Source organism: Coregonus lavaretus (genome assembly GCF_964263955.1).
Source record: "Coregonus lavaretus genome assembly, chromosome: 12".
Taxonomy (NCBI): domain Eukaryota; kingdom Metazoa; phylum Chordata; class Actinopteri; order Salmoniformes; family Salmonidae; genus Coregonus; species Coregonus lavaretus.
In genome coordinates, this window is record NC_139999.1 from 41,975,617 (window position 1) to 41,987,950 (window position 12,334).

At 41.3% G+C, this 12,334-nt stretch overlaps 1 protein-coding gene across 2 annotated transcripts; it reads left to right on the forward strand.

Annotated features, from left to right (window-relative positions):
* The first annotated feature begins 4,891 nt into the window (after nucleotides 1–4,891).
* LOC311138388 (U3 small nucleolar RNA-interacting protein 2-like) lies at nucleotides 4,892–11,069 on the forward strand. 2 transcript variants are annotated; one of them, XM_084173056.1, is made up of 14 exons: nucleotides 4,892–5,121; nucleotides 5,248–5,333; nucleotides 5,461–5,573; nucleotides 5,699–5,766; nucleotides 6,042–6,083; nucleotides 6,292–6,418; nucleotides 6,583–6,800; nucleotides 6,915–7,015; nucleotides 7,097–7,231; nucleotides 7,382–7,444; nucleotides 7,585–7,730; nucleotides 10,088–10,167; nucleotides 10,396–10,469; nucleotides 10,892–11,069. In XM_084173056.1, the coding sequence occupies exons 1-14, from the start codon at nucleotides 5,041–5,043 to the stop codon at nucleotides 11,001–11,003; spliced, it is 1,446 nt and encodes a 481-aa protein (XP_084029182.1). In that variant the 5' UTR covers nucleotides 4,892–5,040; the 3' UTR covers nucleotides 11,004–11,069. The 2 variants fall into 2 exon arrangements, with proteins under 2 accessions (XP_084029182.1, XP_084029181.1); XM_084173055.1 differs by having other exon boundaries at nucleotides 4,907–5,121; nucleotides 7,585–7,742.
* Nucleotides 11,070–12,334: the final 1,265 nt, after the last annotated feature.

Below are 12,334 nucleotides of genomic sequence, written 5' to 3' on the forward strand. Positions count from 1 at the left end.
CTGCTGTTACCAAGCTTGATCTTACAAGATAATGTTCGCCACTTAGCTAACATTAGCAAGTTAGCAAAACCTAGTTGGAGAGAATTTATTTGGCACATCTTAGATAGTTAACTTAATAGTTACGATATATAGCTGGCAAACATTAGCTGTGAATTTTATACAAGTGTAACTTGATCACCTCACTTAAGTTGCGCTGCAGAAATGACTCATCTCACGAAGCTACCATTTTGCTCCTTGTGCTTCTTTGTAAACAAACACAGGTGACTGGCTCAAACCGCTGTTTTGGGAAACTAGTACCGGTAAGCTTCATAATAAAAAATAAAAAATAATCTAATGGGTGAAATGATGAACTCGATCTGCTTTATCTATTACCTAGAGCACAAGTTGACTGCAGGTATTTAAAAAGTACTAATATTCACTTACTAGAATGCTAACAGAATGCTAACAAGCACTACGGAATGCTCATAGAGAATGCTAACTAATTGCTAACGAGCGCATTGCAAACATTTTGTACAGTTTCTGCCCTAAACTATACAAGCATACAAGTAACTCAAAAATGCTACTGACTGTTTGCTGCACGCACAAAACGAATATTAGCCAACAAGGCTCTTGATCCAGGAGCGAATTCGCTGCTGTTACGAAGTGAATGCTTGATTTTGGAAGAAGCTAACAACTTAGCTAGATAGCTAACTAGCTACTAAATCAGCAAACCAAATGCACAACTGCAGAGCATTTAGCAGATTTTACACAGTTAACGTAATAGTTATAAGATATCTAGCTGGCAAACAGTTTAGTTGTGAATTCTATACTGTAATTAGATCACCTGGCGCATGCTGCACTACAGGTCTCTCGTCTTTGTGTGCTTGTAAACAAAAACCATGTGCACGTGACTGAGGACTACCATAAGCTACATAATAATGTGACAGGTGAAATGAAGAACGCAATGTTCTTTATCTCCTGACATATTGCACAAGTTGACTGCAAGTATTTCCTTAAAAAGTAGCTACAAATATTCCAATTTATAAAAAAAAACCTCAAATAAATAGTTTCAATGGTATTGATGGTATTAAAAAACCTCCCATTGTTTTTTTCCAAATACCCCGGTATATGGTACATATGGTATACCGCCCAAGCCTAACACATACAGTGCATTTGGAAAGTATTCAGACCCCTTGACTTTTTCCACATTTTGTTACATTACAGCCTTATTCTAAAATTGATTAAATGTGTTTTTTTCCTCATCAATCTACACACAATACCCCATAATGACAAAGCAAAAACAGGTTTTTAGAAATGTTTGCAAATGTATTAAAAACGGAAATATCACATTTACATAGGTATTCAGACCCTTTACTCAGCACTTTGTTGAAGCAACTTTGGCAGCGATTACAGCCTTGAGTCTTCTTGGGTATGACGCTACAAGCTTGGCACAGGTTTTCATCAAGAATCTCTCCGTACTTTGCTCTGTTTAGCTTTGCCTCGATCCTGACTAGTCTCTCAATCCCTGCCGCTGAAAAACATCCCCACAGCATGGTCTGAGAGTCTTTAGGTGCCTTTTGGCAAACTCCAAGTGGGCTGTCATGTGCCTTTTACTGAGGAGTGGCTTTTGCCTGGCCACTCTACCATAAAGGCTTGATTGGTGGAGTGTTGCATGAGATGGTTGTCCTTCTGGAAGATTCTCCCATCTCCACAGAGGAACTCTGGAGCTCTGTCAGAGTGACCATCGGGTTCTTGGTCACCTACCTGACCAAGGCCCTTCTCCCCCGATTGCTCAGTTTGGCTGGGCAGCAAGCTCTAGGAAGAGTCTTAGTGGTTCCAAACTTCTTCCATTTAAGAATGATGGAGGCCACTGTGTTCTTGGGGACCTTCAATGCTGCATAAATGTTTTGGTACCCTTGCCCCCAGACCTATTTCTCGACACAATCCTGTCTCTGAGCTCTACGGACAATTCCTTCGACCTCATGGCTTGGTTTTTGCTCTGACGTGCACTGTCAACTGTGGGACTTTATATAGACAGGTGTGTGCCTTTCCAAATCATGTCCAATCAATTGAATTTACCACAGGTGGACTCCAATCAAGTTGTAGAAACATCTCAAGGATGATCAATGGAAACAGGATGCACCTGAGCTCAATTTCGAGTCTCATAGCAAAGGGTCTGAATACTTATGCAAATAAGGTACTGCAGTGTTTTTGTGTTTTCTTTTTATAAATTAGTAAAGATTTCTACAAACCTGTTTTCACTTTGTCATTATGGGATATTTTGTGTAGATTGTTGAGGATTTGTATTTATTTAATCCATTTTATAATAAGGCTGTAACAAAATGTGGAAAAAGTCAAGGGGTCTGAATACTTTCCGAAGGCACTGTATAACACAGGCACAGAAATTTGACTAAATACACAAAACGTATTTTCATCAGGTCTGGAGCACTATAATTCAATTGTGTATTTGAATAAATAAAATATAAATATTGAAACCGTACATTAATTTCTTCCATCAACTTTTAAATCCATTAGTTTTACATGGGGATTACATTAAAATAGGTTATTACCACATTGATGATACTGCATCTTCAGTAACCATATTGAATCATCAACCTCCCGAGTGGCGCAGTGGTCTAAGGCACTGCATCGCAGTGGTAGCTGTGCCACTAGAGATCCTGGTTCGAATCCAGGCTCTGTCGTAGCCGGCCGCGACCGGGAGACCCATGGGGCGGCGCACAATTCGTCCAGGGTAGGGGAGGGAATGGCCGGCAGGGATGTAGCTCAGTTGGTAGAGCATGGCGTTTGCAACGCCAGGGTTGTGGGTTCGATTCCCACGGGGGGCCAGTATGAAAAATTAAAAATTAATAATGTATGCACTAACTGTAAGTCGCTCTGGATAAGAGCGTCTGCTAAATGACTAAAATGTAAAAAAAATGTAATCTCTGTGGATGCCATATCATGGGTCGTTATCAGGACGTGAGCTCTACGTTCGCAGCTTTTGGTATTTCCTAATAATTGGACAAGCAACACATTACAGATTTTAACACATCATATTGCTGCTAAAGTTACCCACCCACCAGTGTATAAAATGTAATTGCTAAGACAGTGAGAATGGATACAAATACTTGTAAGTACATAGAAAAGCTGGCACTAGCTAGTAGCGAGATTAAGTATTACTGCGGTGTGTATTTGGTCGCAGTAAGTATTTCAGTGTGTGCTTGATGGCAATGAGAAAATGTGCTTCTTAAATTAAATGAGATCATTCCAATTATTTTAGGTTTGTGCTTAACATGTAACCTTAATGTAAAAACATGATTTAATCCTGTTAATTATTTACTTGGTTTAACTGCGTTCTGCTAGGAAAAATGTGTCAGGATCACAACTATTTGGGAAGGATTTTGCCACTGCATCTTCTTCTTCTTCTTCTTCTGTGGGTTTTATGGCAGACTACATCCAAAAGTTGTATTGCCGCCACCAACTGGACAATTTGAAACCAAAATAAAAACAAATAAATCCATACTTAATAGTGATTCTAACAATCCACCCTAATAAAAATAGTACATTGCCAAAACAAACAAAACTCCCACTTCTTCCTTCTTTTAGTTCTCCATATCTTGCTTCTCAGGCTCTAGGACCTGAGAAGGTGGTACGGCTTTTGCTAATATTCCATGTAAATCCTTTGCTGTGAAATCTTTCAGCCCCAGGAACCGCTCCGCCGCAATCACAATGATTTCAATCTTCCTAGATCTTTTCTCCACCTTGGCAGTGCCATTCATCACCATTGCGATAAAGGCCACAAAGTCCACCTTTTTAACCTTTAAAATGTCAGGATCCTCTTGGTGTAAGACAACCCCTGCAGTCTCAATTAAAGGCCTATCCCCTACCATGGACTCTTCTGGTGCAACATTCAAACCCTCAACCCTTTTCACAGCTTTTGCAAATGAAATGCTCTGTACAACCCTGACTTTGGCCACCTCATTCTCTTTTACCCTTGTGGGGCATTCAGAAGACGTGGCTTCATGATTCCCACCGCAATTACAACATGTCACATTTGCGTCACTTTTATAACACATAATATGATATTTTCCACATCTTGTACATTTCGGCTTCTCCCTTCTGCAAACACTTTCTACATGACCAAAACCATTACAATGTTCACACTGCAATGTTCTTGGGATAAATGCTCTAACTCTGTAGTTAATATAACCTAACCTCACTTCATTAGGTAGAGACTCCATTTCAAAAAACTAAAAGAACAGGTAAAATCTTCACTTTTCCCAATTCACCACTCGATTCATCCGAGGTGCTTCAATCACTCCAGGAATATTTTTAATATTTTCCAAATCAACTCCCACGAAACGCCAGATATAACCCCCTTAAGGGGTGCCCTGTTCCGAAGCGACACACACACAACACTTTCAAACTTATCAAATCGATTAAGACACAACGCACTTTCCTTCTGATCCGCAGAATCATTAAAAATCTAAACAAGCCCGCCTCTCGTGATCCTCACATCCATCACTTTATCCAGCACTCTCTCCACCAGGTTGGATAACTGAAATGGTTTCTTCAAGATTGGTACTCTGCTCAGCTGCTCCTTATTAACAAACCGTACTCCTACTAGATACGAAGGGTCATTCTCATGTACCCTTCTTAGGCAGCGGGGTAAACCAATAGGAGCAGAGCTTCCCAATGGGGCGGAGCTCCACGAGATAGAACCGATTATTCACAACCCTAATTCCGGTTATTTTGCTCCTGCACACGTTTCCTGCTGAACGTATCTGCATTCTCAGCCAATCAAATCTGGACTTTAGTTTCTACTTGCTCGATAGTCCAATGAGAGCTCTGTACTTGTGGGCGGGACAAACCAATGACTCAATATTATCCAATCAACACCTCTTATTGAAATGCGTGCGTTTATGGTATCCATAGTTCGGTTGAATCAGAAGAGAGAAAACCCATGTGGGTCGTAGGTTGATTTGAGTGGACGAAATGTGTGCCAACTAGTGTAAAGATTGTAACAGTGTCTCATAGTTAGTCTATCTATATACTTTAATCATGTCGTCTTTCTTTATAAAGAAAAAAGGACCTCCAAAGGTTTTCAAAAAGAACGAGAATTCAGCCGGTTCAAAACGAAAGGTACGGAGCTAACGTTTGCTAGCTACACTTAGCCTAGGACTTATCTTGCTATTTACATATTACAATGCTGTCTAACACGTAGCTTTCTTTTAATCTTTGATGTTTGTTTGTGTTTTGTTGCTTTAGAATGATGGAGACACAGGAAACAAACTCAAGAAAAAACTAAATTCAAAGCACAATGAAGAAATCTCCAGTGACTCTGAAACAGAAGGGTAGGCTAACTTACTCGAAGTGTAGTTGGCTGGCTAGCTAACTAACTTAGCTAAGTTGGCTAACAAACTGATTAATTTTAGCCGTATGAGTGGACAAACCATGAGTTGAATCAATCTCTTTATGTAGCCCTTCACTGCACAGAAAAAGGAGGGCCAATGTCGAAGAAGAGTTTGATGAGACCCCACAGGAGAAAAAACTACGATTAGCTAAACTATACCTCGACCAATTGAGGGATGAGGGTAAGGGAATAGCTACTGTACCGAGCTATTATCAATTTCAACAAAACTCTCCTAAAATGGTTAACGTTTAATGAAATTTAATGAATCTGATGCATTACTGGTCTGTCTTCATGTCTTATCAACAGAAGAAAAGAAGGCAGAGGAGGAGTCTTTTGAGATGGACCTGATTGCTGGAAGACTTCAAGAAGAAGTGGTAAGTGTAACTAGCTACAGCATTATAATAATAATAAATAATATGCCATTTAACAGACACTTTTATCCAAAGCGACTTACAGTCATGCGTGCATACATTTTTGTGTATGGGTGGTCCCGGGGATCGAACCCACTACCTTGGCGTTACAAGCGCCGTGCTCTACCAGCTGAGCTACAGAGGACCACACAGCATTGTGTTGCTTGTATGGCCCTAGAAAATGTCACATGAGTTTGGTTGCTATTTATCTCATAGTAAAAATTTTATTTTTTCCTCAGCTTGAGCAGAAAGGACAGCTCCAACGGATGGTTGCAAAAGATGTGAGTGTCTTTGTTTTGGTGTCTCCCATAAAAGCACCCTGTGCATGCCCACCATTCACTATTTTACTACTTAGAATGAAACTATATGTGTATGTATGTGTGGTATACTATTATTGATACTGGAACATGGTGTGCTATGAGTTTTGTATGGCCCGTAAAGTAAGTTGTCAGTCCTCTTCATGTGTCCCTATGTTGTCGTGGTCTCCAGCTCCTGCCACCAGATGTGTCAGAGATTCGTCTGTTGAGGGGCCACAAGCTGCCAGTCACCTGTCTGGTCATCTCTCCTGATGACAAACACATATTTTCCGCTGCCAAAGACTGCGCAATCATCAAATGTGAGTCTGGACAATATATTTGTTTGTATACTCTCTTCGCCAAAATAATCTATGTTTGATGTTGTACTGAAATAGAATGTGCAAAATCAGTTGCATGTGACCTAAAATGCTACACAGTCAGTGGGCTTACTCATGCATTCTCCCATTGTCTTCTGTAACTGCAGGGGATGTTGAGAGTGGTAAGAGACTGCATACGATAGCTGGTGGGAGGAAAGGAACAGAGGATCGCCATGTGGGACATACGGCCCATGTCCTATGTATGTCTATATCATCGGACGGCAAGTACCTGGCTACTGGAGACATGAATAAGTTGATCATGATCTGGGAGGCAGCAACATGTAAACATCTATACAAGTTCACAGGACATAGAGGCCCGGTATCGGTAAGATATACCCCATTTCACCCCTTCCCTTATTCATTTTTCCATCTGCTTTTATTCTTGCTTTCTCATCCTTTCATATTTACCTTCACAAACGGTGCCATCTCTCCTCCACAGGGCCTTTCCTTCAGGAGGGGCACCCATGACTTGTACAGTGCCTCTCATGACCGCTCCATTAAGGTGTGGAACGTGGATGAAAATGCCTATGTGGAAACACTGTAAGTAGCTGAATAGTAATGTCTATGTTTCTTTAGGTTTGGGCATGTGATTTGTGTTTTATTGACTGTGTGTCTCCCTAGGTTTGGTCACCAGGATGTGATCACAGGGCTGGACAGTGGGAGTCGGGAGCGCTGTGTGACTGCAGGGGGGAGAGACCGCACTGTGAGGGTGTGGAAGATCGCTGAGGAGTCCCAGCTAGTGTTTCATGGCCATGAGTGAGTCCCCCTGGTCTTCTTCTCCTTCTCTGTATTAGTCAGTCTCACAACACTGTATAGGCCTAGTCTCTGTTGGTCTGCGAGAGTGTCTAATCCTTGTGTGTTAACCTACTGGTAATGCTCCTCCCACTTATTTTCGCTCTCTCTCAGGGGCTCCATCGACTGTATCCAGCTCATTAACGAAGAACACATGATAACAGGCGCTGATGATGGGTAAATGTGGATTTATACTCCACTAGGTGTCGTCGTACTCCACCTCTAGCGGTTCTGCAACCACTTTGTGAGGGAATGGTTCCTTACAAATGCACAAATATTTTCATTAGTCTAAAAAGCTTTCTCTTGTCCTCCCCCAGCTCTGTCTCCCTGTGGAGTGTGAACAAGAAGAAGCCCCTTAGCACGGTGAAGGCAGCCCACGGTCGGCATGGCGACTCGGGGCTGGAGCAGCCCTACTGGGTAGCGGCCGTGGCGGCTCTGCAGAACTCTGACACCGTAGCCTCAGGTACCAACGGCTGTGAGTCACCAGCTTTATAACACTCATCTACAGTCGTGGTCAAACGTTTTGAGAATGACATAAGTATTGGTCTTCACAAAGTTAGCTGCTTCAGTGTTATGAGATTTGTCAGATGTTACTATGGTATACTGCAGTATAATTGCAAGCATTCCATAAGTGTCAAAGGCTTTTATTGACAATTACATTAAGTTTATGCAAAGAGTCAATATTTGCAGTGTTGACCCTTCTTCTTCAAGACCTCTGCAATCCGCCCTGGCATGCTGTCAATTAACTTCTGGGCCACATCTTGACTGATGGCAGCCCATTGTTGCATAATCAATGCTTGGAGTTTGTCAGAAGTTGTGGGTTTTTGTTTGTCCACCCGCCTCTTGAGAATCGACCACAAGTTCTCAATGGGATTAAGGTCTGGGGGGTTTCCTGGCCATGGACCCAAAATGTCGATGTTTTGTTCCCCGAGCCACTTGGTTATCACTTTTGCCTTATGGCAATGTGCTCCATCATGCTGGAAAAGGCATTGGTCGTCACCAAACTGTTCTTGGATGGTTGGGAGAAGTTGCTCTCGGAGGATGTGTTGGTACCATTCTTTATTCATGGCTGTGTTCTTAGGCAAAATTGTGAGCGAGCCCACTCCCTTGGCTGAGAAGCAAGCCCACACATGAATGGTCTCAGGATGCTTTACTGTTGGCATGACACAGGACTGATGGTAGCGCTCACCTTGTCTTCTCCGGACAAGGTGTTTTCCGGATGCCCCAAACAATCGGAAAGGGGATTCATCAGAGAACATGACTTTACCCCAGTCCTCAGCAGTCCAATCCCTGTACCTTTTGCAGAATATCAGTCTGTCCCTGATGTTTTTCCTGGAGAGAAGTGGCTTCTTTGCTGCCCTTCTTGACACAAGGCCATCCTCCAAAAGTATTTGCCTCACTGTGCGTGCAGATGCACTCACACCTGCCTGCTGCCATTCCTGAGCAAGCTCTGCACTGGTGGTGCCCCGATCCCGCAGCTGAATCAACTTTAGGAGATGGTCCTGGTGCTTGCTGGACTTTCTTGGGCGCCCTGACGCCTTCTTCACAACAATTGAACCGCTCTCCTTGAAGTTCTTGATGATCCGATAAATGGTTGATTTAGGTGCAATCTTACTAGCAGCAATATCCTTGCCTGTGAAGCCCTTTTTGTGCAAAGCAATGATGACGGCACATGTTTCCTTGTAGGTAACCATGGTTAACAGAGGAAGAACAATGATTTCAAGCACCACCTCCTTTTAAAGCTTCTAGTCTGTTATTCTAACTCAATCAGCATGACAGAGTGATCTCCAGCCTTGTCCTCGTCAACACTCTCACCCGTGTTAACGAGAGAATCACTGACATGATGGCAGCTGGTCCTTTTGTGGCAGGGCTGAAATGCAGTGGAAATATTTTTTGGGATTAAGTTTATTTTCATGGCAAAGAGGGACTTTGCAATTCATCTGATCATTCTTCATGACATTCTGGTGTATATGCAAATTGCCATCATCAAAACTGAGGCAGCAGACTTAGTGAAAATTAGTATTTGTCATTCTCAAAACTTTTGACCATGACTGTACAGCTCTGCAGAACTTTGACACCGTAGCCTCAGGTACCAACGGCTGTGAGTCATCAGCTTTATAACACCCATCTACACTCAGTGTAGAAAACATTAAGAACACCTTCCTAAAATTGAGTTGTCAGAGTAAAAACTGTTATTATTAAATGTATAAGGCCATAAAAAAAAAGTAGTTATAACTTATATTCAACATGTACTGAGTATACCAAACATTAGGAACACCTTCTACCATACCCCGTTCAAAGGCACTTAAATATTTTCTTGCCCATTCACTCTCTGAATGGCACACAATCCATGTCTCAAGGCATAAAAGTCCTTTAACCTGTCTCCTCCCCTTCATCTACACTGATTTGAAGTGGATTTAACAAGTGACTTCAATAAGGGATCATAGCTTTCACTTGGTCAGTCTGTCATGGAAAGAGCAGGTATTCTTAATGTTTTGTACATTCTGTATACACACAGCACTGCATAACTATTGACACAGTAGCCTCGGCTGTGGGAGTGCTATTCACCCAACTTTACTATACTGTCTCGTCTATATCTATCACACACCCCGTTTTGAGTTATTTAACAATCAACCCCGAACTTCCACCCCTCCTTGTATACTGTAAATCTATGCAGTGTGCATAGGAATATCAGCATGCTCTGTATTAGTGCATACATTCATAGCAAACCTTGGTCATATATTAGGAGTTGACTGCTAATATTTACTTGTCCAATTGATGATGCTGGAATGGAACAACTGTTGTCTCGTCACGCTGCAGGTTCCCACAACTCTAAGGTGCAGCTGTGGGGATGTGGTCAGGGGTTCCGTCATCTGGAGCCTCTCTTCAGCATCCCTGTGGTAAGCAAGTCCCAGCTACACTGCTCCATACATAATACACCTTGCATTGCATTCAATCATTGTGTAGCATGACAATATGTGGGAAGCGCCATTGGATATAATTCAACATTAAGCATTGGGCCTATTTGTATAGGCCTATATGTGTATGGGGAAGTGTCTAGTAAGGGTGTTCTGCACTAAAACATCTGTCTTCTCAATACAGCGTATTCTGTTTCCTCTCTCTTGTAGACTGGTTTTGTCAACAGTCTAAAGTTCTCCAGTTCTGGGAAGTTCCTGGTGGCAGGAGTGGGACAGGAGCACAGGTACGTACCCACCTACTTACCTGTCATACAGAGCTATAGCCCAGAGCATACTTACTAGCATTATACACTGACTGACTTGTTGATTGATTGATCAGAAACCTCACTATATTGATCATATACTCAGTGCCTACCCGCTTTTTTTTTTTTTTTACAAGCCTGTTTTCAGTATTCTGTATGGAAGTAGTTGCAATGAGGACAGGTGCCCATGGGGTGGCACTGTTATTTCACGCTCAAATCCTAAGACTCCCTAGACTGCTTCAGTGGCAGTGATGGCATTACCTCCTTTCTGCTTTCCTTATTACAAGATTAAATGGCTTTTTATATACCGGATAATTTTACTCATAACTTTATTCATGCATTATCTCTGTTTTTGTCAACGGTCTGTTTGTTTTTGTTAAAGTCTTAGTTTTTGTTGTTTACAGGCTTGGTCGCTGGTGGAGACTGAAGGAAGCGAAGAACGGACTTTACATTATTCCTCTGAAAAGACAACAGCCAGAGCAGGAAGAGGTGAATGGAGAAGAAAATGGGGAGTAGCTGATCTGTGTATGCTTTAGAATATAATATGTATGACATTTGATTTTGTGAATTAAATTCTTTACAGAAAAACGATTTGTATTATTGCCTATCAATTAACTACAGTAAATGGTTTGTTAAACTACTTTTTCATTCCAATTTAGAACTGACTGAAGTCTTGTGCTCTGTCTGCGACTTATATCAGTCTGTGCTGTTGGTGCCTGTATTCTCTCAGCTACACAGCTTGTGGACTGTAGTTTGAGGAATCCCCTGTGATTTGGATATTTGAAAATGAAATTATTTTGACAGCTTTTGTCACCAGAGGTTGTGTTAATGAACTAAAATGCTTCTTATTGTAAATTCTGCTCGGCTTCAGTCAGGGTTCGCTCCAAATCATGAATGTAAAATGAGTAATTTCATGCTTCAGTTGCACTTCTCCACTCGGATGAAATTTGCTCTCATTCGATAACCAGCGGGTAATTTCCTCTGTAGTTTATCTCCGGTAGAAAGTTAAAATGCAAGAATAACTTCAAGCAAAACATTAAAATGTAGCTGGCTACATTCTATGATAAACATTAGAAATATGATGGCCATACACCGTTTAGCAAAAAAAAATACCTTGGCTTTTCAGTGTAAGCTAATTTACTTGTGGCTGCTAGCCAAATAGCGTTGCTTTTATCTGTCAAACTATTTTCTGCTGAATGTGTTGCACTAATGTATTTTGTGTGAAACTAAAGTGGCATGCCCCTTCTCTATTGAAGCAAAACAACTCTTGGCTTTAATTATAAAATGCAGGTGAAATTGATTAAAATGTAGATTTTGGCCTGCTGCCAATCTGAAGTGAAAAGGTTCAACTCTTGGGAATATAGGTGGTGCACAGACCATAGCTTTGGTGGCCTAGCCCATAGGGCTTAAAAACAGCACTAGCTAGATTTTTAGAAGGTGCTAATAGGTGTTCACACTGAGGTTGAGATGGGTAAGACCTTTTGGATGTTATGGCAAAATGTAGATTTCTACCTAAATAGACATACCCAAAAGTAATTATTTTTCATGAGATGGCCATAAACAATAACTAGTAATGCTGCATAGTTCTAGGAAGATCTGGAACTCACCTGGTAAAAATAATTATAAATTGCTGAGGTGTACTCACTTGAGGACACAAACTTAAGTACAAATATAAAATATAATTTCTTTTTCTATTCAGAAGTGGGGGAATAGGGCTTGAAATGCTTTATAAATATAGTACCAATCAAATTATTAACAACATACTATAAGATTTCACCTTATAACTAACTAAAATAAATATGAGCATATTTATTGACAGTTCAAATTTGACCCCTTTTTCATATGGA